At 43.5% G+C, this 27,209-nt stretch overlaps 2 protein-coding genes across 3 annotated transcripts in view; one reads left to right on the top strand and one right to left on the bottom strand.

The window, feature by feature from the left end:
* The window catches only part of LOC139344243 (rho GTPase-activating protein 26-like), an 89,897-nt gene extending 74,175 nt beyond the window's left edge, over positions 1-15,722 (bottom strand). Inside the window, exon 1 of the mRNA XM_070982207.1 lies at positions 15,507-15,722. Coding sequence (XP_070838308.1) covers positions 15,507-15,660 — 154 coding nt within the window. The 5' untranslated portion in view covers positions 15,661-15,722. The remainder of the gene's footprint in view (positions 1-15,506) is intronic.
* A 70-nt stretch (positions 15,723-15,792) lies between these two features.
* LOC139344245 (putative fibroblast growth factor 1) lies at positions 15,793-26,677 on the top strand. Of its 2 annotated transcripts, XM_070982213.1 has the most exons (4): positions 15,793-15,895; positions 23,982-24,198; positions 24,687-24,790; positions 25,309-26,677. In XM_070982213.1, the coding sequence occupies exons 1-4, from the start codon at positions 15,803-15,805 to the stop codon at positions 25,492-25,494; spliced, it is 600 nt and encodes a 199-aa protein (XP_070838314.1). In that variant the 5' UTR covers positions 15,793-15,802; the 3' UTR covers positions 25,495-26,677. The 2 variants fall into 2 exon arrangements, with proteins under 2 accessions (XP_070838314.1, XP_070838313.1); XM_070982212.1 differs by lacking the exon at positions 15,793-15,895 and having other exon boundaries at positions 23,819-24,198.
* The last annotated feature ends 532 nt before the right edge of the window (positions 26,678-27,209 follow it).

The raw sequence follows: 27,209 nt of genomic DNA, 5'->3' as shown, positions 1-27,209 counted from the left end.
TGAGTGAAATGGTTAAACTATAAAACACTGTTGGTCCTCCAGAAGAGGGCCGCACCCTCTGCCACCGGCATCAACCACAAGCCACCCCAGGCTGTGTTTGCAATGCATTCCCACAGAGATGGACATAAATCCCCACCCCCCCCACCCCCAAACTCAATCCTCTTCCACCTACACCACCCATAACCCCCCTTCCACTCTCTAGCATTAATCTTTGTTTGTCCTCCTGACCCGCTGAGTCCAACCAGCGCCACAATCTGACCCTGCAAGATCTGATCAGGAGCAAGTAGGAGTAGGCAGAGCTAAAACATCACTACAACTACAAATAGAGCTGTAAAATCCTGAGAAAGACAGAGAAAAGAAATTAAGTAAATAAATAAGACACATCCTACAGTAATCTCTAGCCCTGAGCCAGACACCAAGCCAAGCCAATACCACTTTACCCCCGACAACGACACCAGACGCATGAAAACGGATAGAAAAAAGCAAACACACACACCTCCAGATTACCCCCACTAAGCCTGAGTTTTGGCTGGCTTTACATCAGGAAACCCACCCCCGACACCACCCCTGTATGTGTGTGAGTGTAGAGTATGCACATCGAATGTGTGAGGGTGTGATGAAGAGCAAGAAATCAAGGGAAGAGAGAACAGCAACCTGGGGATTACATATTCTTAGCGGGGGGTTATTTTTGGAGCAGGATGGGAGCTGAACGCAGACACGCATACTGTTACACTCTCTCTCTCACACACACACACACACACTCCCTCGCTCTCCATGCAAGTGGACTGTGGTTTGTTTGGGTTGGCTCTGGGCAGCAGTGGAGACGAGTCTTCCCCTCAGCCCACCCCTGCACGTGCTCAGTCTCTTAGACTCACTCACACAGATACAGAGCGAGTTAAAAACCGCCTGCAAACTGAGACCTAACCATCAATACGGGGTGAGCATCGATATGGGGTAAAGTGGGGCAGCATTACATTATTTCATTACATGTATAATAGGTTGTGACTGGAGGGCTGCCAGTTCAAATCCCTCAACCCGCTGGGAAAAATCTAGGTGGCGGAAGCGGAGCAGTAGCACGCTTCCTTTCCCCAACAAACACTGCTTAAGAGCTCAAGTGCTGGAGATGGAAAGAAGGGAGTACGGCCTAATTTAACAGAGCAGTTACTTTAATGGTAAGAAACTGTTCAAGTAACACCAAGAATATATGACTTATTTAATGGATGTGTTTCCATATGCAGCGATGCATGCTCTCTTCATGACGAGCTATCCAAAGCTTCTATCATAGAGTTTTTGAGGCCAGTACAGATTGAAGACATGGAGCAACATTAGTGTACATTTTGAACTGTATTTACTCTCTTTTTAGCTCTGGTTTGATGCCCACCAACTCCTGAAATAAAAGAAATATCTGGCTCTTTAGCTGCTAAACACAGCTGAATCCCTGGTCCCGGAAGTAAAAGTCCCATTAATCTTTCCCGTAGATAATGTTACATGGCTCACAGATGGAGCACTTCCACAGCCTATGGAGAGACTTGGAAATCTCAGGGTTGATTTGTTTTACAACTTCAGGATAAAATACAGTTTGTTGATATGGTGCAGTGGTGCCAACTGCAACGACACTCTGATTTGCGCCTCAAACTGGCTGGTTCTACACAGCAACGGCAGCAGAGGCTCATGGATAAGGTTGCAAAATTCCAGCAGTGTCCAAGGTGGAAGCTTTCCATGGGAATTAATGAGAAATTATGAAAATTAATGGGAAAGGCTGGCAATAAAATGCAAAAAGAGGGGTTATTTGATCAGGTATTTGATTATCCTGGAGAGTACCATGTTTCTATGTTGAGTATGGGATATCAGCAAAGGAATCATTTTAAATGGGAACAGAATTATTATGTTGTGTCCACCAGCTAGTCATTAACTTTGTCTGCCATGAAGTGCTGGCCAAGCAGCATTCTGCTATAAAAGCTGCTTGCTGCTGCTGTAAAGTGAGAGTGAGTGCAATGGAACCAAAACAGAAAGTGTGAGGAAGATAAAACTTAAATGAGAAATGTGAGGCTCTCTGTAAACCTGCAGAAATGAAGGATAGTTCATGTGTCCTCATCACTGCAAGTGCCCCTTTTTCTGAATCATAACTGTCTTTCCAGGCAACATAAATATTATCTCATTTGGCCAACTGCACCCAGAAGACACATTTCCCCTGCAGCTAAATAATGAATGGGCTAAAAAAGTTAGAGTTCTCATCTGCTTCTTTGACACTCGAGTAAGCACATCTGCACCTTAGTTTTCACTACTACAAGTTAAGTTCGGTCCATTTCCCTGCCTTGAAACCTGACACTTGAAACTTTGCCTATTTCCACTGCCTCTGCATGCACCACCTCAAGCCTTTTTTACTGCATTTACTTTGAACACAGTATGATGAGGCTGCTGCCTCTAAACAGGTAAACAGGTAATGTGTCTTGCCATAAAACCAGCCTAACAATAGGTCTCTTACTATAAGTCTGGATTGACTTGCTCTCCTTTGTTGCTGCAGTTTCCATCTCTAAGACTGCTGACTTTCCACTAGACAGGACAGCAATAGTTGGAGAAAGGGCACGCCTCAGCTCGGGTCACTGCATTGTGCTCAATTATTCAGTGCATCCGTTCCTTTTTGAAACCATTTTGCATCTCCTGCACAGCTTCCTCTGCAGTGTATTTCCATAACATAAATAGAAAATGTCTGGCCGGGTGCGATCACACATCAGCTTTCACCATTTACTCATTTGGAAATACGCTTTTCAATAAGCATGCGGCAGAATCGAAAACGCTATCAACAGCTAACAATCTACCAACTGCTGGTAGTTTTGTGAGTCACAGCATTACACTGGCCTACTGTGTTTGCTTCGGACTGATGCCCGGTGTGATTACTTCACCACAGCGGGGGTTTGCTCATGTCTCGTTGTTATAAAAATAACACAACCTCTGGCAAAACACATCATAAGGCCTGGCCAGCAGGCGGCCATGTCTGCTAAAAGGAACAATGGGAGTGATGGAGAGAGTTAGAGGCTCCTGCACTTCATTTAACACTCACTCCTTCGCTCATCCGCCACACCATTTCCAACAATGGCCAAGTCAGGTCTTTCTACAAGCACTTATCCTCATCTAATAATGCGAACCAGAGTCACATCAGGCAGGGAAACAGGATGAGAGAGGCTGCAGGAAAGAGGACGGGCAACAGGCACTCCCATGTCCGATTTACAAAAGAAAATGAGGAAGGACATGAGGATGAGAAAAGGGAGGTGAAGGAGGATGAGGTTAATATGTTCAAAGTGAAATGAGCACACAGCTTAGAGGAGAGAGGACGGAAGAGGAAAAGGAGGAGAAAGAAGAATCATTGTTGTGGAAGGTCAGCTGTCTCCTTCAATGCCAGCCTGACCGGACACAATGAGAGGCCTGAAGCCTTGTTCGCCTTTCATTCATGTCAAGTATCCTGGTGGCAGACTGAGGTGCGATAAAGAGCTTTCTCAAGGCGAAGAGCGGGATGTTTGCATCAGACTTTACATGTTAATCGTCGCCTGCTTTAACACCATGCTTCAGCTCCTTTATCAAAAACATGAATGCGTAGTAAGGGAGGGCTGCTGAAGGAAATGAGTTTTTAATTTTTTATGAGGCAATAAAAAGATTTCATGCTCGTGAAAGAAGATAGCAAAGGGAAAGATGTGGTATCTTTGCCAGTGGGGAACATAGAAGATATTGAGGATACAGAGATAAGAAGAAATGAATGGTTCCCTGGAAATGACCTAAAAATGAACGGCCAACTTCCTGCATAGCATGGTCATATATCATGTTTCAAAAACATGAACGTGAAATGGGAGAATTTGCGCAGTATTTTCCCATCATCATCATTTCTCATCGAAAAACAAACTCTTGATTGTCCTTGATAAGGATGGAAAGGAAGGCAGTGGGTTCCTGAAGCACAACAATGAATCATTTGAACTTTTTTAATCAATCTACCGTCATGGACACCAAACCCGTCTCTTTCACACTAGCCTTAGCCTCACAGTCTCACATGAAATTATTTTAAAAAACGCCAAGAGCTCAATAAAGAGAAATCCAACAAAGAAGGACTGTGTTTAAGGCTGTCCTGGTAGCTCAGCCAGCTGTAGGCGCAAACCGCAATCTCATAACTCATTGAGATCAAATTTAGCATGAACTCTGTCCCATCAGTCTCCTTTTCTCATGTATGTCTGAATCTTGGATACCTCTATTTATTTTACAACTATCTGAGGAGTTATCTGAGCTGGAGATTGGCAGGCCCCATTACGAGTCCAAGGGAGTGCAGTGAAGGCTGGGCGTAAAGCATGTATGCATGAGGAAGGTGGAATGAAGGGGAGACAATATGGAGGCTCCAAATCGCCGGCGATGTAAAATGTCAATTTCAAAGTGAAAATGCAGACAAAAGAATTCAACACTAACGGGGCGCCGCATAGATTGTCCCTGGCAGAAACACGATTCCAAAGCGAGGCGGTGGATGATCACTTGCAGCTCATACCGGCCCGTTTAAGCAAAGCAAGGTCAATAAAATCCATTTTTCAATAACTGTGAGAGTGGGAGAGATGTCCTTGAGCATCCAGTAAGAAATGTGCACTAAAAATATTACACAGACAGTCACATCTAGACTTACGTCTGGCAGAGAAACCTATGTATTATTAGCAAAATCACCTTGAAGTATCAAAAAAAGTACTCATTTTGCAGATAAATGGTGCTTGTGAGAGTGTTACTCTAGAAAGTTCAAGTTCAAACAAATATTTCATGAGCTCATTTTAGGTTTTCTATGTAAAATCTTCATTTGTGAAGTAAATAGCGACTAGAACTCCAACTGGTACTATGGCCACAGGAAACCAAAACTTGGGCTATGTTCAAAATCCCTTATGAACAGACTGCTTACTACAAATTCAATTAGTATGTACTGCATACTGCCTACTAAATGAATCATTAAGTGACACAGTCATGTGATTGTGACATAACCGTTCCAAGCTACCATTGACTGAAACGTAATGCATTTTGGGGCAGTTGAGTATGTTCAGTAAGCTCATGCTGCACACTCAGAAATTCTTGCTAATCCAATATACATCGGGACATTTCTCATGCAGGCAAAACCTGCATACCGTGCAGCTGGAACGCACTACATACGCATTTTGACGTCACGCGCGATTCCGAACACAGCCTCCCTTTCCCCCTCGTGCCCACAAGGAAGTGAGATTTCATTGTACAGTGCTCACATCTGCAGAAACTTTAACCTGAAACCCTGCAGCTTAACGTAACGTCCTCTTAAATGCAACAAAGAGGGATTGTTCTCTCCTGTATCGTCCCTCACAACACAACAACCTGCTTTCACCCTCCAGACCTCCAGACTTACGCTTCCCAGAAAGGAGGCTGGATACTAACACCACGCCAGCTTCTGACTTGCAACACTGGCTCTTCTCCTCCCTTTGCTCTGACTCACTGTAGGAGCTTTGATGTGGGAGGAAAATAGCTATTTTATCAGCAACATGTGTTAAAATGTGTGTGCGTATATGTGAGAGCGCACGTGTGTGGCTGTATTTGTGTTTTTCTGCCTGATTTGAGCCACACCTGTCAGGCTAAATGACCTACTTCTGTAAGCGTTCCGGGTAAAATCTCAAGATACTGGAGCAAAAATCTTCCCGCTGAACCTGACACCTGTTGCAAGTCTGGGCAGCAAGTTCTACAACGGCCTAAGGTTTCTCTTCCAAGGGTGAAGACTCAAAGCCGCACCTTTTCCTTACCGCGGGCTCAGTTTCCACATCATTATCACACGCTTCTTGAGTTTGGGACTGACAGCTCAACACTGCAGGCTGAGGAGTGAATGATAACTTTGAGTTGAAGATTCACTTTTAAGAGGTTCGGGGGGTTAAATAAATCTCCCTGTGGCCTCTTTTTCCTGCAGCCTGCGCTTCATTCCCATGGTATTCAATAACTAACCTTAGTCAGTAGCCTCTAGTCTGGATAACCAGGGTGTTATTACACCACAGCAAAGTCATTCAGGTCTTGTGACATTTTATGGACAGTAACAACATCCAGCTGTAAGGTGTGTCAATGAAAATAAGGCTCATTCCCACCAAACCAAGAAGACAAAAAGTGCCTTTCATAGGTCAGATCTACAGAGACAACACACACACAGATGTACATGTAGGAAAGAAAAGCAGAATAATCCCGGTTTCTATTTTAAATTCCCATTAAAATGAGTTTTTAGGCGCCAATCGAGGTAAAATACTGCTTCTTGAATACGATCCCTTCTCTGCGTGTGACTCTGTCGTAAATTTTCAAGCTCAGTCCATCAGTTTGTCACGCGGCAGGACAAAGTCAGGCTGTCCAGTGCGATAATTCTGCTGCTAAAACACCTCCAATTAAACAATTAGCGTCCATAACCACCTGCAGTAAAAGCGGGTTTTTAAACAGCTGTGAAAAGCGCAGCCATCGCTTTTATGAGCGAGCAGCAGTGATCAGGTAGCCCCGTGAAGAAAGTTAAAGAGCATTCCTCAGAGTTCACTTTCCCTCCTCTCTTCCTGCTTCGTTCCCGGTGCTTTATGATCTTAAGAGTGCAGTAATTTGATCAAATTAGTGTGTGTAGCCAGCAAAACTGTGCTTGTCCCCGATGTACTCTTGGAGTGATGTTTTCCTTAAGTCAATCACATTTTGCCACGTTTCCTGGTTTTACAGAACCATTTCTATCTTTGAGGGAGAACGAGGCAGACAGCTGCAGCAGTAAGAAGAAACCGAAGCCCAGCTCAAGAACATTCTTGAATCAGGTTGGTTTTCATTGGATTACAAGTGGCTTTATCTCACCTTAAAGGCAGACTGCTTCATTTCTTTCAAGAGGAGTAACCTGTTATGACTGAGCTGTGATTATGAATGCATCACTGTAACTAAGTCAATTACTCAAAGGGTATTTTTATATCCCTCAAACATGTCTGCAGGGGATCTTTAAAGAATGACAGCCTTGATTGTGAGGCCTTAGTTGCAACACCTGGACAAGTCAATTTAATTATGGCGCACCATTACGTAACCGTCACATTTGGTTAATGCTATCTGTTTGAGGTCAGTGCAACAAAAAGCTAGAAAATCTCCTTCACAGCAGGTTTCCTTTGAAACGTTATATCAGTTTTCAGCTTATTTCAGCAGTGAGCGAGTTGAAGTTTTGTTACACTGTTAGTGCATTTTGGTTCAAAGTACAAGAACCACAGATTATCTATTTTAATAAAGCGTCTTCAGCGTTCTGCTTAAATAGAACTGTGACTTTGTGGCTGAGCAGATATACAGGATGAGTCATCTGTAAGCAGGCATGCATATTCGCAGGTTCACCACAGCTGCTGCTTACAGTTCTACAGTTCGCTTACTTTAAGTGTCAGAGGGGCAATTCCAGCGCTGAAAGCGATGCAGCGGTCGTGTTGAAGCACACGGGATACAAATTTGCGACTCTCACATCCAACTTTACAGTTTCAGGTTCTTTTAAATGTTGACCCTTTGAATTATAATTAATTTACTGCAATGGTGTATTTATAATTGTACCACGAGAAAACAAACCTGTCTCTTTCAGTTCTTCTTTCAGTTCCTCCGATGACACATTTCTCTACCTTGTGACTCGAAAAAATGATACCTTTCTAAATCCTTTTGTAAATCTAAATCCCTCCGGTACACATATACTGTACATTTAATGCATTTAAAACTCTCCGCCTGAAGACACTTAACCAGAGTGACCTATAGGCAGGTTAATCTCTGCAAAGGCGTTGCATGTGTAACACTTTGTAACAGTCGCAACAGCAGTACAAAGGAAATATGTCATCTTGCTACACCCGCATGTGCATGCATCTCTGGGGCCTATAGTGGAGGCGGCATACCAGCAAAATAAGTCCCATATTGTCATGAGAGAAACACACAAGTAAGTAATACCACAGTGCATCCAGGGGCTGAGTCACCGTATCGTTGCCGGGCAGTGTAACTAAATAAGTCCCCGAGCTAAAATATTTACCAGCTTCAGTCCAGCTGGAGTCCAGGGCCAATGCTCCACATCAAAGATCCAGCTAATGAGATGAAGCGGCACACTGGCTGGAGATCTACTTCTGTGGTGATTGTTATGAGCCATGCGAGTTTTTAATCTATATACATGCTGTTTCTGCAACATGGTTGTCTGCTTGAAGGTGACCTAATGACCTCTTAATTATAGATGTACGAGGCAACATGGATGTTCTTAATGAACCTGTTAATGAGACGCAGGGAGTTTCAAACTGCTACTCTGTAAATTTAAGGAAGTTCATGTCTAAGTGCTGTACAACATGTCAACATGCTGCCAGTCACCTATCACCTAAAATGCCAAACATCTGCTGGTTCCAGCTTCTTAAATGTGTGGCTTTGCTGCTTTGAAGTGTTTTCTATCATTATAAGTAGAAAATCTGTGGGATTTGGATGGTTCAACACGTCGCCTTCGGCTCCTTCTGCTGTCAGTGTTCTGAAATTTCATTGAAAACAGTCAACAGAATAATTCTCTGTGAAAACATCTGTTCCAGCTCTAACTGAAGCAGCATCCCATGCATAAGTAGTTGTCAAAATGCGTTGTTGTATAGTCTTTTAGTCTTCATCAAAAAAAAAAAAAAACCCATCCCATGTTTTGCAACAAATGATCAGGTACACAAGAAAGAAAAATGCGTTAGACTGTTCTGTTGCAAAATTCTGAATGTGGGAGTTGGCTCCTTCCATTTCTTTAAGGGCAAATACATCATTTTGATCCAGTGTGATATTAAAAGTCAGTGACTGCAAACAGGGTGTGTATGTTTATGTATGTGTATGTGTATGTGTATGTGTATGTGTATGTGTATGAGTGTGTGTGTCAGCCCTTACAAAAGTGAGGCAACAATAGCACCAGAGCTGGGTTGAGTCGTGCCCTAATTTCCTTCTCCTCCACGCTACGTCACAGCCAGAGGAAGACCCCCAACCCCCACTGTGCTGTGCTGCAGTGGCAACATGCATGCACAGACACACACACACACACACACACACACACACACACACACACACACACACACACACACCCTTTCATGAGCACAAATGTACTGGTATAATAGGAAACACGCATGTTGTATGATCTATGTGCAAATCCAGAAGATTCATAAATGCAGACAATATGCTGCACGCATAACACACACACACACACACACACACACACACACACACACACACACACACACACACACACACACACACACACACACACACACACACACACACACACACACACACACACACACACACACACACACACACACACGTCTCCTCTTTGTTACTCTGATGTATGCAGAGGAATGCCTTCAGACAGTGACACCCAGTCTTGCTTGTCTCTCCCCGATTCTTGCCTCCTTCCTCCTCCATCCTCTGCTCCTTCCCCTCTTCTCCTCCTCCTCTCCACAGCCTAGATTGCTCTGCTCCAAGCTCCTCCATAGGCGGGTAGAAAACAAGGCCATGTCGGCTTGAAACACTATTGTGAAAGACAACAACACCCCCACCTCCTCTTTCTCTCACACGCACTCTTTCTCTTTCTTTTGCCCCTTGGCGCATACTCTCCCTTTGCTGTGGACCTTTTAAAAAGAGGGCTCACTCCCTCCATCAGCCATAATTGAGAATTAGTTATGGTGTGGTGTGCATTTGTGTGTCTGTGACCCTCATCTATCAGCGCAGTTGACAGTCGAGCCACCGAATGACTGCTATTACCCCTCTTATTGCTCACTAACAGCACAGTGGGTGGCTGCAGAAAAACAAAGACAGAAGGTAAAGAGAGAGGCGGTGATTGCAACAGCGCGCGGTCCGTCGCAGGGAATTCCCACTTCTCCTTCTCTGGGACATTTACACACAAGTCCTCATCGCCAGCAGCTTGTTTTTGAGGTTGCTCGGGGCAGTTGAAGGTTCAATTTGAAGTCAGGCCAGATGCCTGAAAACGAAGCCATTATCAAGACGGTGCTAATGCAAGGAGGGCTGTTTTTAACTCCTAACAGGGCCCACACATGCCTGAGCAACATGTGTGCTTTTCAGGTCAAGCCTTTGACATGTATGCTGTACTTTGCAGTACGGGACAAGCTGTCTTTCAGACTATCACTACGCAGCAGTGGTTCTCGGAGAGCGATTTCAGTTTTGGGCTGTGATTATGTAAAAGTTTAGGCATCAACTATTTCTCCAAAGGGCCAGCGTCTGCAGGCATTGTTTCATTGGCTAAATCTGGACAATTATAGGGCTAAAAAAGAAAAAAAGGCGGACTTTATGGTGCTCAGCCTGTCCATTTTTGTCCAAATTAAACCAGAGAGAGACTTCCTCTTCAGGCCATAGCTATTGATAAATCGAGACAATTTTAAACTATTTATTTTTCTACTTAAAAAAGCTCTGTTTAACTCTTCAAGCTCCTACAACATTTGACTTTTTAAACTAATGTGGAAAAGACTTTTTCAAGTAAGGACCAAATCTAGACCTCATTTATGAGTAGTCATTTAATAGAGGTTGTATTTTCAACATCTTTTCAGGATTTGTTTCCTCAGATCATCCATCACTGTGCTGTATCTGTCCTGACATGTTAATCCCACATCATTAGCATCTTCTCATGAGCTTGTTAAAGATCAGGATACACGCACTTTCAGGCTGCACTCTGTAGCCCATATACACAGTCACTAGGCCGCATAAGTTAAGATGAAGAATATACCACATCCATATTCACAGCATATACGCAAATATGCATAAAATCACACACACACACACACACACACACACACAGCCAACACTAACAGGGACTCTAACTAACCAGCTGCATCCTGAGCTGCGTTTTCTCATGTTTCTTCCCAGTCCTAAAAGCTTTATTTAATGGTTAAGAGGAATGATCTATATGACAGATTGATGCTTTCACTGTAAAATGTGAGTGTGTGTGTGTGTGTGTGTGTGTGTGTGTGTGTGTGTGTGTGTGTGTGTGTGTGTGTGTGTGTGCATGCTTAACAGTGCATGACAACGTGATTATTACACATCTTAAGTGTAAGATGACTCTCAGACTAAAACATTCCACGCTCCAGCTCTGTCAGAGCAGCGGACGATGACCTCATTGTTAAAAACTAGTCCATGACAGCTGAGCCGAGGGACTCCGAGCGATTAACTGGCCCTGGATCTGTACAGTTACAGGTTCTAGCATTGTTTCATTACTGCAATCATACGTTTTTCAAGGTCAAAAACTTCCATAATTACCCAGAATATTTTCATGCTCCCACCCCACAACTTTTATCAATCATTAACAATGACAGGGAAAGCTACGAATAAAAAGGTTCCAAGTTGAACAGTAGTGTAATAAAGGTACGCACATCCAAGTTTCATCCACGTCCCCCCTGCAGTGGCTTTATGGCCCCCAGTTTGACAGCCGCAGATTTAAGCCACTGATGCGCTGAACAATACAGACATACATCAGTGTTTCCTCTATATTCATTTAGGAGTGGCAGGCTGCCATTCCTAAATCCTAGCCGCCGCTCCTTCAGATTTCTTTCTTTCTTTTTTTTTATTGTCCCAAATACACCACCGGCCTTGGAAGTGACATCACATCAAGCACCCAGGCACTAGGTCAGAGAGTCAGAGGAGAGTCGTCTTGGAAGATAGGGCAGCGACTTACCGGAGAAAAGGTAGACTTATTAGCTTAAGATAACTCATAATAGATTTTAGAAGTTAAATAGACATTGGCAAAATATTGATGGCCAGCTAACGTTACGTAACATATCAGTAGCTTAAGTTAACTGGGCCCGGTGCCAACTCAGTGTCGCTATGGTGAGTAAACTAATTGATAGCATTAAGCTAATATCTACACGCCATGATGTAACTACTGACTGCATTTTCAGATGAGCTTGTTCAAATATTTCTCTAAGAAGAGAAAGACAGCTGATGAAGATGATGCTAGTCAGTAGTGATGTGTCGGTCGATCGGAGCCAGCTCCCGCCTGGGAGCCGCTTTGGGTTGTTTTTTTGTTTGTTTTTTCTTTTTTTCCCCGTTCAAGCCACACGTGATTGGTCAACTACATGATCTGAGGTGGCTTCAGTGTGTACCACTGAGCAGGAGGGGGAGGAGCAGGGGTTACAGACACAGCGCGCGCACACACACACACACGTTCAGCCTTTGAAAAGTAATTTTTAACTAGACATTCAATAAATAGGTTGTAAAAGTAAAATCTGCAGTCAAGTGTCATTTGTTTATGCCGCCACGGCTCCCTGGAGAGCCTGCCCCCGCTGCTGAAAAAAATCCTAGAGGAAACACTGCACATGATAACACAGAACATGTGATGGAGATAATATTTAGTACCTCTAATAAGAAAACCTATTTTGGAGTCCTATGAGTGCATGATATAAACTGTAGTTATGAAAAAGACTGGATGCGTCAAAGCAAGGGTTAGGAGTCCCACTCCGAGCCGAGTGACGTGAGCGTAAAAAATAACTCCATTACTCGTTACACCTTCAGCTGGAAACATGGCAACATCATGTGTCAGAGTCATAAAAACTGTCTAAACACGGCGTCTCGCTTCCCTCGCAGCACCAGCCAATGCCCAGCTGGTAATTAGGGCTTGTTTGGCTGATTGAACCATGTCATGTTAGAGGTGGAGCAGAGCACCAAACATTTCTACAGGCTCCGTAATGACAAGCTAGATGTGCCCTTAAATGACATCTGGCTAACACACACTTTAACTCACACACAGTTGTGTCTGTGCGTGCGTGTGCAGTAGGTGTCTGTGTGCATGCGCGTCTGCCATCTTAGTCTGCGTATGCCTCAAAAGCACTTAGAGTGTCCAAGGGATATTTTGTGGTTTTCAAAGTCTACACCGAAACAGAGTTTGTGAATGTGTGTGCAGGCGTTTGTCTGGACGCTTCTACATGTTTCACTGCTACGTAAACCGCTAACAAACAGGATGGAGCTGCTGTCAGATGCAGGTCGTGGTGATGGCATCTCTGATTTTAAGACCAATGAGCAAGGACACGTCAAAATGGCAAATTCTTGTAAGAAGAGAAGGAAAAAAAAAGACAAGAAGGTGATAATAATGTCTGGGAGTGAAAACTAATTTATCACCAGAACTGTCACTGGACCCAACCAATGAAGTGTGAGGCCAATAAAATCAGCTCGTATGAGCATCACAGATACACCAGTATCAATGTGTACTTCTATTATGTGTGCAAACAGGTATATAAACATGTTATTTACAATGACTCAGTTTTAGTAACATTTACAGGTATATTTCCTGTTTCCTGCATCTGATTATTACACACTGCATACAGCACCAGACGTGCAATTTATGCAATCCACAACCATGCTCCCTGCACTTGGCAACATTAATTATAGAGATCAACATCAGCAACAAACTGTCAGGTGCCGGCCTCACACAGCCAAGAGGTGGGCAATGTGGATATACACCAAGTTGGCAGTAGATTACGTACTGCTAGCAAAAGGTGATGCAGTCTAATACAACAGCTATGCACTACATCGCCCAACTTTAACTTGCTCCTCTGCTGAAAAGCCTGAGAAGACAGAGACACAACAACAGGCTTCAATCAGTCCACAGTAGCACTGTCAGTCCAGAGCAGCATGGCACACAGCGCTGTAAACGTCCCCTTTCTCCTTCTGTGGTAACATGCATGTAGTCATTACAACAAAAACACATGTGAAAGCTGTCAGGAGACTCTGGGCCTCCTCCTCCTCCAGCAGCAATTAGTAACTAACAAAACATTTAGGGGCATCCCGGGACAGTCACACATCCTCTTGATGCCTCGAGGAAAACAGAGGAGGCAGAGGTGCGATGAAAGACGTGGCACAGAAGATTTACAGTCCAGCCGCATGGAGAACTTCAAAGCGCCGGGAGAAAAGACCTGCTGCGCCCGACTCATCGCACGCGCCAGCAAGAGCGAACAATACCGTGCGGTACAGGTATAAAAAGATTAACTACATTTGCTGACTTGCTCTTCGTCAGGCAGCACCCAGCTACAATAGGCACAGAACAAGCAAATGACTCCCACTCTCACCGCAACCTCAGTGAATCAGGCCGCGCTGTTTGATTTCTAGACCTCACCAACGGACAAAGGCAGAATTGTCTTTACGGCTGCACATCAGCTGACAAAGCTTTGTGGTGACAGAGGACTGAGCGGGTTTGTTTTTAAAAGGTGCAGCCGATAACACAGGGGTGGAAAGTTCAGCTTCATCGGCAGGCTGGTGGTCTGACTTTCCAGGGTTTGCCTATCTGGATATGAGCCGCGTGAATAATGCATTATATACCAAAATACAATTGTATCAGGAGGGTGTATGCACAGCATTGCACCATGCAAGCACACAGAGTTGAAACAGCTGCTAGTTGTGTTGCTGTAAAAGAGAAAATAACAGCAGTCACTGACCTATAAATGGTCCATAGGACTTCTCATCCATCGCAACTCAGACTGCTTTTGTCAGCTGCTATTTCCAAAATCAGCTTTAAATCACAGTCTAATTCCTGGAGGAGTGTCATTGTCTTTTTCAAAGAAGGGTCAAGTTTAGTTAAAACGTGTTTGATGTGAGGTCATCTGGAGTAGCGGTATCCTTGATTGCGTTGCTTAAGGTTACCATCAGGTTTTAGTCACGAGTCACATAGTGCAACATGTAAAGAACATTCCTGATGAGTTCAGAAGATCCCCATTTGAATATTGGACAGTTATTTACATACAAATGCAAATTCGCCATTAGAATAGCTCGTAAAGAGGTAAGCAAGCAGCAAACCTTACCATGAAAGTCCCTTAGTCCATCTCAGATTCCTCCCTCACCACCTAAACACATCTAGTCTCATCACAGCAAAATGCAGCCACTTACTGGGCCACTCAGTCTTCATGCCCATGTCCCTGGTACCCGCCTGTGCAGGTTTTCATTCAAATCATCCAATAAAGTCATAAAATAAACTGGTTATAAACTGGTTTTCACTTTCTGACTCACCCCAGTAACAATCAGGTGGACAAAGTTAAAGCCCTTATCAACATTTAACAACACGCAAGCCTTTACAACATCCACACACATACCAGCAGTCATCAGTGTGTGCAAAACACACACTCCCACTCCCACACACACACACCGCTGACAGCTTCAGAGGACACCATGCACTGCTCACTCAAATTCACCCGCCTTGCCTCTTAACTGCTTATCAGTAACAAACACACACACACACACGAGGAGGGGAGAAAGTGAAGTGTGAGTATTTCATATGAGTCCAATGTAACAGAGCAGTCCAGACTCTTCTCTTTCACTCACAAACACACACATACCTGGAGGCATGTCAACTTCGCCAAAGCCCTGTCAAAACCACATCCATCAAAACACACTGCTGCCCCTGTGGATGGCAACACTGACAGACATAGACACAGGAAACACAAACACACACACACACACACACACACACACACACACACACACACACACACACACACACACACACATCCACCTCCACTTACATTTCAAAGCCTGGATCAGCGCCTTGCCGTCTTTAATCAGCTCCTTGATGAACTTGTTGGTCTTGTCCAGCTCCAGTTCGTGGGACTTGAGTCTGTCCCTGAATTGCGGGCTGTCCAGGTAGCAGTCGCTGAACTCCAGCGCAGGTAGTCCCATCTTCTTTTCCACGGCCACCGGCCTCGACACAGCCTGGACGACCCGGCGAAGAGCTCCGAATGGGGGAAGGAGGAACGACGGGAGGAGGGAAGGAGGAAAACCTGGGCTACTACCGCTGCTGTCGCTGCTGCCGCTGCTGTAAATGATGGAAAATCCAATTACAACATGTAAACAACGGGGCGGAGATGTATCCGAGAGAAATGCCTACCTACATAACCTTGCTTTCTTATCTCAGGTGAGTTGACACAAGCAGGAGCCCCCCTGTCTCTTTCAGAATGGCTACAGCAGTCCGACACGGCATCCAATTAAATGAATTTTTCTTTTTAAAAAAGTCACAGCAGATAAGTGTTTCTGGTGGGGTTCAAAGAAAACACTTGCTCAGGTAGACCGGTGCAGCATTCCTCTCGACCAAGTCATTGTGGACCGGACAGAGTCAAACCGGGGGCGAGGAGGGAGGGAGGCAGCAAAAAAAACAGAACTGGCTCGTAAATGCGGTGTCTTCCCTGGGCGGTTTTAAACGCGCTGCTGTCTCCCCGGACCCGCTCGGCTCAGCGCTGCAGACCGTAATCGACCTACCCGTGCGCGGATTATCCTCTGATTGGCGTCTCTCTCGGCCAATCAGATAGCCGAAGCGAGAGCCGAGCGTATGGGGCGGGTTTGCGGTGAGTTGTTCTACGTCAGACATAAAGAAAAAAGAGAAGATGTCTCACTCTGATCTTGTTTCTAGGAACCGATTTGCCAGATAGCATGTTTACTCAAGTGCTGTACTAATGACTTGCTCTAGTATTTCTATTTCTATACTACTTTAGGCTTTGATAGTGGCCTTAGTTACTTTGTAGATTTAGATTAATAATATAATATATAAATGAGCTAATAAATTCTGATACATTATCATTGGATAAGATATCCAGTAATAATAAAGGACTTTTTTAAGGACTTTATACCCCACATATTGGAGACAGAAACTACAGCCACTAAGTGAGGGTGTACTTGGGCATGGTGCTGATGTTTAGCAGGTGATAGCCTGTTGGCATTCACACATTTCACCACAAAGCTTTTAACAAGGAGTAGAGCTGTGGTTGACAGGAATTTCATTAGTTTGGTATGTTTGGTCATAAACTAGATTGGAAAATCTGTAATTTTCACCTGATTATGGTTCTAATTTAAAATTTGGGGGATCAACAAACTCTAGAATTGATCCTCTTTGGACCTTGGGTATCTGGAAATTCAGGGCAATTCATGGCTGTGAAGATCTTTCCCTCAAGTCCAAAAACATTCACCCTCTGGGAACCATGAACATCTGTATATAATTTCATGGTGATCCAATAGTTGTTCAAATATTCAGTCTGGACAGAGGTGGTGGACCAACCTTTACAGCTGCATTGCTATCCTTAGACCCACACAGCTGGAGTGGTTAAAAAAAACAAATGTCCTCAATCAGATATGAACACGATGATTCATGGCTCAAATCTGACTGATGACCATTATCTAGTATGTTACAATTATGTAGTATGCATAATGCATAATATACAATCAACAATCAAAGTAGGCCACCACAGGGCTCATTTTGGACAAATGTATTAGAGGAAGCATTTCATGAGTCACCCTTTGTAATTACTGCGCATCTCTGGTGCATTTGAATGGTCGCTTGTCAGTGGTACAAACACATGATCTGGACCAATGCAAAGCCACAATAAGGTGTTAACGACTCTTCAAACCTAGAGTCTGTCTGTCTGTCTGGGTGTGTGGTCAATCACAGGGCTGTATATGCTGAAGTTCTGTCCTATGTTACAGCTTCTGGAAAAAATGGATCGTCATGTTAAGATGGGAACACTCGTTCAGTAGCAGAACAGTTAAAGTTCAGGAGTGGGTGCATGTCAGCGAGTGGAGCCAAAAATCAGTCGAGTATGACGTCTTCTCGGGCATAGACAATCTTTGCATGCAGCGGGCTGAGAGTCTGGTTGGTGGGAGGAGACGCTGATGTCATTTCAGCCAGAGCGGGGAATTTCTGTGGAGGGGAATCTGCCTTGGATTAACGCCTCCGCCGCTCTCTTGCGCCCCCTGTTGGCACCGTGCTGCACAGCAACAGCTGTTTCCTTCTTTTGTCAACTTTCAGTGACTCCTTTCACACTGAAATTATTGTGGTTCATATTTCATTTAAGAATCTGCTTCATACTAACTTCAATTGCACTGATTGTGTGTTATATGGTAAGCCACTGCTGTCTTACCATTAAAATAACACATCTTGATTTTTTTTTTTCCAACATTACATGCATGTTATTGACACATGCACAGCTTGTGTTTGTGGTTATTGTGTGAAAACAGCTCATATTTAGCTGTGCTGTTTCCTCTGCCAAAGCACAGTACAGCGTCTGGTCGCTTGCTCATTTCTCCATCTGCCACAGTGTGGTGTACAGAGATAGCCGTTTACAGGAAGTCATAGCCGGTTGTTTGTGTGTACAGGAGGCTAGGTCGAGAACCAGACCTAACCAGTTTACAGTCAGGTACATGTGGGAAACACACTGCTGCATGTTTCGTCATACTGAGAGCTGGCTCCTCTTGCAAATGCAAATATCCATTATGAATGGATAACATTATAATACAACAATGTGATGCAATTTAAAGAACACAGGTTGTCCTTTGACATGCTTAAAAGAGTGTAACTGTTAGCAACTTGTATGGACAACTGCAAAATACATGTCAAAGTCCTGTTTAACGATCACACACGATGAGTCCTTGCATGACCTCATGCACTGCAGTTGATCTGCATTAGAAATAAATTGTTTCCTATCCCACAACACAACCCAAGCCTGTAGAGAGGGGAGGGAGAGGGGTTCAGTAAAAAAAGAATTTCCATTCCCATCAGCACCACTCAGTGTATTTAAAGATGGTGGCTTGAATCAGTATCAGTGCTAAGATGCTTTATGGCCATCAAGATGCTGTTAATTAGATTTTCGTCCATCCTTTGCATCAACCTCTCCCAGAGAAAGCTTCCTGTTGAGAGAACAGTAACATAATTATCAACTCGACGGCTTAAAATATGTATCCATGTTTCCATTCCCTCTTTACAAACATGAAACAAATGCCAGATGACAAACTGAGGTCTTCACAACTCCAACGTCCTCCTCAAGATAGAAAAAAAATGTCCACGTTATAGAAGAATCTCACATTTACTATAGCAGACATCACTCTGTCTGTTCAGTCTTCGATCAAAGATGTTTATGAATCCATGTCTGCATATTCCTTCATTTCATACATACTTGCTTGCTTGGAATTCAGCCAATTCCATTCATCTCGGGTTCTGGACTAGAATGTCAAATACCAGAATTGCAATAAGTAAGTGAATCTATCTCAATACAGTACATCACCCCTCTCCTCAGTTTAAGTCATCCATATGCCACAGCTTCACTGTTTCCATTCACTTTCACTTCATCACAGTCACATCCAGCTGACACTGTTTTCAGTGTTAAAGCGCTGATAAAGCCTCTGTATGCTCCCTGCCCAGCACTAAATGGCAGATTAAGTTAGTGACTGGCTGCTGAACACAGTGGACATTTGACTTACATTCAACAGGTGGACCAAACACAGCACCAAATAAATCCTAATGTTACTCCACACATTCTGGACACTTTCAAAATATTTTAATCCAGGTTTAAACGCCACCAGAACCAAAAGAAAAACTGCTATCTGGGTGTGTGTGAATGCAAAATAATCTGTTTTTCATCTGATCAGTGAGGGGGTGTCTCACAGCTCCCTAACAATGCTAAAACAACAGATACACAGAACACATATTGTGCAAAAGGAGCTTCAGCCAAGTAACACTGAAATTTCACACTTTTCACTTTTTTTGTGATATTTTGCATTTGGATTTTATGTTGCATAGTAAGAAAGTAAGCACAGAGCAGATATGTTCTGCCATCTCCTGGCAAAAAGAGGTAATGCAGCCATTTCAGGCTGAACAGGTGAGTGAAAAATAGGTCAGACTCTCCACTTTCTGGCAGTGCACTCACTGTGTTTTACTGCACATTCTCCACATAGTCGTACGTCTCCCGATTATACAGCTGAGACTGGGTGCATGTTTTTTAAATGTACTGTTGGGGATGAATTATAGAGAGGAGAGCTTGAAGTATCCATTAGAAGAAGACAGAGACGAGACAACCACTGTGAATAACTCACCCAGGCTGCACACTGCTGCTGTTTATTGCCGTGCAAGTGTGAGACAGACTGTGAAAGTGTGCAAATATAGATCCCGAGTTCGCTGCCTTCCTAGGAGCCATTTCCAGCATTTTGAGAGATAGCAGCACCCCACCAAGCGAGTGAAATACATAATTTTCAACTGAGTGCATTCACTTAGAGAGTTATCACAATGCAGATGAGCATCAGCGGGGCAGGCAGGGGTGGCTTTGCGGATGTTATCCCCAAAGCCCTGAATAATTGGTTTTTCAAATAACTTCAACTTTGTGTAATTTCCCCCTCAGGCTCTCTGACTGGACAAGCAAATCAATGGTGGAAAGCTCTATTACTGGGAAATGTCGCTATCTCTATAGGTGCAAACATCGTCATGAGGGGTTGTTGTCTTGTGTGTCCTGTCACAGTCAGTGAGCGAGGTTGCTAGCCAGCTACCTAGCAAGGTTATGGACCAGCAGTTCAGAAAATAAGAAAATTTTTCGTGGGGAGTCAACCTCAGCCACCAGCCACAGAAAGTATTTGAGGGTCATCAGTAACAGCCAGGTAACTGATGTTTCAGGTTTGAGAATACACAGCTGTAACACTTAACATTATGCTAGTAGCAGTGACTGGTGAGGCGCCTAGGCTAATACAGACTGCTGGCTAGCTAGCCCGCCTGCAGCAGTCAGAGAACTTAACAAAAAAAAAAAAAAATCCAGCTATTTGGTTATTCGCTATGTTCACGTTTATACTCATATGATACACCGTTAGAAAGCTAAGATTCACGTGAATCGATCGCGTTAACTGTACCAAGATACAGTCACCATAAACGCACACATCTGACAAACAAAATTGAGCAAACAATGAACCTACTCACTGATTACGTCTCTGGGTGATCCACAGATCGATAATACTCCGACAAAAACGGTCTGGTAATATCGACAAAGATCCAGACGATCCGCTGCATAAAAATATTGAGGCCAAAACATAGTGATAATCCACTGAGAGATGTTTTCTCCTTCAAAATTAGCGGTTGAAGTTCCCATTACAACTTCCGGAACGTATACAGCCAAAAGTGCAGTTACTCTCTCAGGTTTCAACTGACATCTCACTTTACCAATCATGATGTGCCATATGAAACTAAGCAACCACAGAAGCCAATGACAGCCTTGTTTTCTTCTGTGTGAAAATCAAGCAAATTGCAACCAACTTTGCAAATGACTGACACTTCAAATAGCCAATGAAACTCCAAATACGCCCATACACCACTTTAGTCAGTTATTTACAGCTTCAGTGCGCTCAAATCAAGGAGTTTAGCGCTGATAGGGATATTACACATGGTTTGCTGTGACAAATATAGTAAACTTCCTCAATATAAATATAACAACCAAAATATAGGTAAAAAATGCCTTTAATATGAATATAGATGGCAAAAAAATGATTTCACAGATATAAATATAGATAATGATGATGTACAGATTTTTATGCGCTCTATTATCTCAAATGGCTTGAAAAATAGTGCATGTAGCAACTGTAAATGGGAAAAAAAAAATCTCTGCAAGGGAGTATGACCCTGGACCCCTCAGCATTGGGCTGAGCCCTGAATGTTTACAACATCTGGCTCCACTCCTGCAGATGACAGGGCTTTGGGAACTGTTTCCTGTAAAATTGTGAATTGCAAACCACCCCCATCATTTAACCTCCATAAAACTGATTCTGTGATCACAATAATAGGTGTGTAACCTCTTTGTTCTTGAATACTATCTCTCCCTGGAAATATTCTGGCGTGAGTCTAAAACAAATCCAATATCTTTGTTTACAGAAGGAAACTATCCAGAGAGAGCGCTTTCCAGTTTGTTTCACATCTGTTGGGGCCCCAGTTACAAAACGAATCTGAGAGGCACAGTGACACTTTACTGATGATCAGATATTTTTTTTTACAAAATAGAAAACTTGAGTCTGCTTTTTCTTAATGTGGTATTTAATGTGAGGTCAAACATCAAACTCCTCAAGCCTCTGATGACTACACCTGCATTTGTGTGCTGAGGACACTTCCTGTATGTTGGGTAACTTATTGTCAAGCGTATATTCTTATTACTAAGGATTGAAGTCCTGCATTAAACGTGACCTAAGTATCCTTCGCACTGTCACCACTGGGCTGAGGTACCGGCATTATGTAAGATTAATTCTGGGAACTGAAGTCATCCCCCTCTGTGTCTTTTATAAATGTTTGTATTGTGTTGCTCGCCAGTGTCTCCAGGAGGACGCTGCTATAAGAATGTATCAGCTCTCAGTCAGACAGGCAGTCCTGCTCATTTCCAGACTCTGGCAGGATCCCACGGCCTGGACACTTACGTCACTCTGTGTCTGTCTCTGTCTATTCTAGTGTGGTAATTTTAGTCCTGACGTCGGCCTGTTAAAATGAGAAGGGTGGTGAGGTGAGAGTTGGGGGGAGGTCGATCGGGTACAAATACAGACATGCACACGAAAGTCTCTGAAGCCTGATGGTGGAGAAAGTTTGGCACAAAAAGACACAGAGAGCCGGTGTAACCCAAACCTTGGTTTAAAAAAAGAGGACATGCTGGCTCATCAGGGGCACCGTCACATGACTTTCTCACAGGTAGGTGACTCATGACATCAGACGAGCCTTGCTGCTTGTGTGGGAATGTAGTTAACTACTAATCACCTCCGCTGATTCACTAATAACAGGTGGTGATCGTTAATGCAGGAAAGCAAGTTGATACTGATCTTGCTCGTTTTTTTAAGGAAATAATTGAGGTGATCTGGCTTGCGTGTGTTTGTGCATGTTCTTTTATTAATCCTCATGACTTTTCGTAACACATCCATGAATCAACAGATTTTTCTCCCAGCTGAACTTTACTTTAGCTCACGAATCATCCCCTTCAACTCTGTTGCCCGGATCCAGACAGGTTCAATCTCTCCTCCCACTCATCTGCACTCTCACTCGGTCAACGCTTGGACTTTTGACGTCATTCCTTCACTGGCAGCTAAGTCCGAAGGTCCCTGTGGACCAGTCTGGCAGTCTCATATCCCGTAATGCAACATTCTTCTCCGGGTCCTGTTCTGAGGAAAAACTGTCTGTGAGTGGGTAGGCCTTACATTCCTCTTGTGGCTTTGCGCCACTCTGTCTTTCGCTTTCCTTCTCCCCCTCTCATTCCCCTCTTCCTCCCTCTGTTTCTTGTGCCTTTCCAAGACATTCCAGATGTGGGCTAGCCTGGCTCTATTGCAGCTATACTCTACCTCTGGCTACAAATGATAGCAAAGACCAGAGCTGTACAGTAACAGTGCAGGCTGGGTCCTTCACTGCTTCCCAGCTCCTTTTCCTTTTGAAAGGCTTTATGACAGCCGCTGCTGCTCTGGGATCTCTACCCTCCAGGACACTGAGATTACACTGTCATTGTGGCTTTAAAATGGGCTTGATTGTGTTTTGGATAAGCTTTTGAGGAGAAGGCAGACAGTCCAAGGGTAAGACAGGCAGGGCTGGATGGATTCGAGCTTCACAAGCGGAAAGATTTTAAGTGGCTGCTGTGGATTTGTTTGACTGTTGGTAAAATATAGTCGGCTGAATGCAGGGTGTCAAAGCATTTCTGCGTCAAACAGTGGGATGAAAATGGCTCTTGTGTTTCACTCCTGTGTTGAACTGTTGCATATACTTGTCAGGCTGTTGCTGGCACTTGCAGCATTTTCAGCAGGGAGTAAAAACCATTACAGCAAATTTTCTCTGTCCTTCGCTGCGTTTGCGTGTTGTTTATCTTGTTGTCTAGCCTTGCACTGATTTCAGGTGAAGGTTACATCACTCTCATCTGGAAATTATTTTCACAAAGAAAGAATCTACATGACGTTCAGTCTGAAAACAAGTGTGGTCATGTGGCCTGCCCTGGCCTCGGTCCAGATCTGATTCCCTGGCTGGTTTCATCACATCATGAAAAAAACGGAGTACCTTAAAAGGTTGACAGAGGGAAACAGAGACGCAGAGAGAAGGAGAAAGTGATTGAGGAAGGCTGGGGAGGAGAGCGTTTCCCGTAATCATCATGAAGGCGGCGTTGTCCTGCCCTTCCTGTTTTCCCTCATGTCTCAGACACAGTCCAGGTGACACGGACAGTGAGCGCGGTGGATCTGCTCTGTCGTTGCAGGCACAGGGACATCACTCGGCGTCATCCAAGCCTCAAACTCTCTGTAGGATGTCTGAGGGGGACGTTACAGTGCTGCCGTTCGGACCTGCATCTCTGGACCTGTCCAGACAAGAGCAACGGACGCTGACCAGACTGTACAGCCAGAACGGAGGATATCACCTCAGGATTTTACCAGATGGAACTGTGAGTGGTGGCAGGCAGGAAAATGACCCCTATGGTGAGGAAGGTTTATTTCTTTTTGATGTGTGATTGGTTGTTACATCTATAGCAAACTAAAAGATAGTGAGGAGAGTGATTTGGGTACAACACTACATTATGTTTTTGACTTTTAACACTTTTAACAAGTTTTAACTTCACTGTTGATTAACAGATGAAGCCTTTGTGGTTGTTAAAATAATGATAACCAAAAGAGAAGAGGTAAACTTAAGGCATTTTGGTAAAAGTTATATCAGGAAACTGATAAATAAACTAAAGCTGAGACTTGTTAAACTCAAACTGCAGCATTTCTGGTAAAGCTGCTCAGTGATTTGGGTCTGTAATGATAAGTACTTAGCCTGTGTACACGTTCAGACAGGGGCCGATGCTGGGAAAATGTCTATTCCAGCAGAAAAACACTGGTTACATTGTGTTTAAGTAGGTTTGGAAAGACAAAAAAAAAAGTCCTGCAGCAGTTATGTTGAACAGTGTCCTGTGTTTGAGTTGCAGACGTCCTGAGGCTGAAGGCTGTGAGTGTAGGCGTGGTGGTCATCAAGGGCGAGATGACAGGAAGGTACCTGGCCATGAACAAAAATGGACGCCTCCACGGATCAGTGAGTTTTCACATTTTGCCACAAAATTACTGCTGCCATGACATAAAACAGCTCATTTTGGGTGGAAAGATTAAAATGTTTCCACATCAAACACATTTGGTCGACATATTGTGATAAAATATTTCTCTTTCTGTTACCTAATAGTCACGTAACGCTTATTAACGTGTCAGTTTAAACTCACGAACTCCTACAGTTTTGTAATGGCCAAGGTTATTTCCACAACTGAAACACACTGGAAAATCACAGTCCCAACAGCTGACTGAAGGATTTTTCTGCATAATATAAATCACTGTGAGTAATAATTTGTAACTGGGATGTATAAAACGATTGAGGAGTAACATAAGCCATTAAGTAGTTACACATTTGTCATGTAGATTCATATTTCTATTATTCTGCATTTAGCACTGTTCCTTATACTGCTCTGTCACTGTGTGTGTATATCCACACAACCTTAAAGGAGAAAATAAAACTTTCCTCTGCTCTTCTCTTTCCTCTCCCCCTTTCATTTCCTTGTCTAGCAAGTGCTGAACGATGAGTGTTACTTCCTGGAGAAGTATGAAGAAAACCACTACAACACATATTGCTCTCAGAAGTACAAGTGGTATGTTGGGCTGAAGAGGAACGGCCAACCCAAAGCGGGTCCCGACACCCACCGGGGTCAGAAGGCCATCTTTTTCCTGCCAAGGCCTGCAGGCAACATGTAAAGCAAGACGGCACCAGGAACCATGGTCACACTCACTGAGGTCTTTAAATGCACATTAAAAGTGCAATTTTACACCAAGCAAAGTATCTCATTTAAAGCTCAGTTAAAATCAGTATGATAGAGCGGTAAAGCCGGAGGCAAACACATGAGTTCAAGCTCTATTTTAATGTTAATAACCTACATGTTCTCTTGTCTATGCAGGGAATATGTGATTAGCAGCTTATACTGCGCAGGATCGTCACAGGTACATGAGCTAATGTCCAGAATACTTTCTGTGCATTAGCACATACACACCCTCTCGCTGCAGACAGAAAAGGCGTGCAGTATCAGTGCATGTCCGTCTTGATAAATGGTGTTCACTTTGAACCCCAGTATGAAATACCACTGCTGGAAGACGGCGACGGAGCGCTTTTACACAGAAATAGTTTTACAGTTGATCACGTCTGGCACAAAGGAAACCAACAGGGCAGTAAAAACAAAAAAGCCGACCATCTGGCATCGAGTTCACACTCAAACAAACAAAGTCCACACTGCGGGGAATAATAGTGGGAATATAATTATTTCAGTGCCTTGCTTAACTGCACTTCAGTAAGGTGGATGTTTGCTGACTGACAATCTTACCTTTAATCTGCTCCAGCCTGTTTGATGCCGTTTCTGTAACCACTTGCAGGTCGAAGTTGATGCCATCTTAGTGCTCCTGAAAGCAGCACCCTTATTTATGATAGGGTTAGAAATGGCAACAGCAAAACATTTGCATGATTATACACTTATACTGTGTAATTATATTATGTGCAGGTCTTTCAGGAAGATGTGAAAGCTTTGTTTCAGTCACGTCTTAGTGACAACAAATACTTAAGTGTACATAATCTGAGGAAGAAGAGACGGACCAAATATCGACCACGCTGTCCTGGACCACAGCGGTCCCAAAGAGTTTCCTTTCACTGTGCAAAAGAGCTCAGCTTCAAACAGATTAAACTGATTTTTTCTTCTTTTTTTGTAACACGTTACTGTAACTTATACTAGGTTAAATTACTGTTGTGAATATTTATTTATATTATGTTCTATTGCTACTCAAATTTAGAGTGAAGGAGAAAAAAAGGTAATGTGACCGCCTTTTCACAAAGTAATACATATTGTATTAAGTGCATTTAAATGTGTGGAATAAAGTCTGCATTATTATCTACAAAAAATAGTAGTATGTTTGATTTACTGTAACTGTGATTACTGATCTGCCGAAAACACATGTGAATAAAAGTTAATGACTGTACATACATCATTAAAGCAACATGTTATATCCAGTGTCATGTGTCACATGTCATACATGTGTCGCTAATCAGCTGTGTGTGTGTGTGTGTGTGTGTGTGTGTGTGTGTGTGTGTGTGTGTGTGTGTGTGTGTGTGTGTGTGTGTGTGTGTGTGTGTGTGTGTCTGCCTATATGTGAACATCTGTGTTATTTAATTCATTAATAAATTACACTCACAGGTGTTTAGCAGACACATTCCTGTTCATAACACACGCTTTAGAAATAATAACATTTGGCCACCAGATGGCAGCATTGCATCATGTTCAGCTGTGTTTCCCTCAGGCTGCTCCGAGGGCCTCAAAAGCTCCAGTGTTTTAGTCTCACTTTATTATCTCTCCACGCAAGGGTCGCACAAGATCCCAGTAAAAATAAATCATGAGTAAAACAGGTAAAGCTGAGAAACCAGGCAGTGT

Source organism: Chaetodon trifascialis, chromosome 16 (assembly GCF_039877785.1).
Source record: "Chaetodon trifascialis isolate fChaTrf1 chromosome 16, fChaTrf1.hap1, whole genome shotgun sequence".
Lineage (NCBI taxonomy): Eukaryota > Metazoa > Chordata > Actinopteri > Chaetodontiformes > Chaetodontidae > Chaetodon > Chaetodon trifascialis.
The sequence above is the reverse complement of the archived record's forward strand: the minus strand, read 5'-3'. Positions and strand labels throughout refer to the sequence as shown.

Coding starts and splice junctions, on each gene's coding strand:
- LOC139344245 (XM_070982212.1), top strand. CDS start 23,880: ATGAAGGCGGCGTTGTCCTGCCCTTCCTGTTTTCCCTCATGTCTCAGA. Junction 24,199..24,686: donor GCAGGAAAATGACCCCTATG/GTGAGGAAGGTT, acceptor TTTGAGTTGCAG/ACGTCCTGAGGCTGAAGGCT. Junction 24,791..25,308: donor ATGGACGCCTCCACGGATCA/GTGAGTTTTCAC, acceptor TTCCTTGTCTAG/CAAGTGCTGAACGATGAGTG.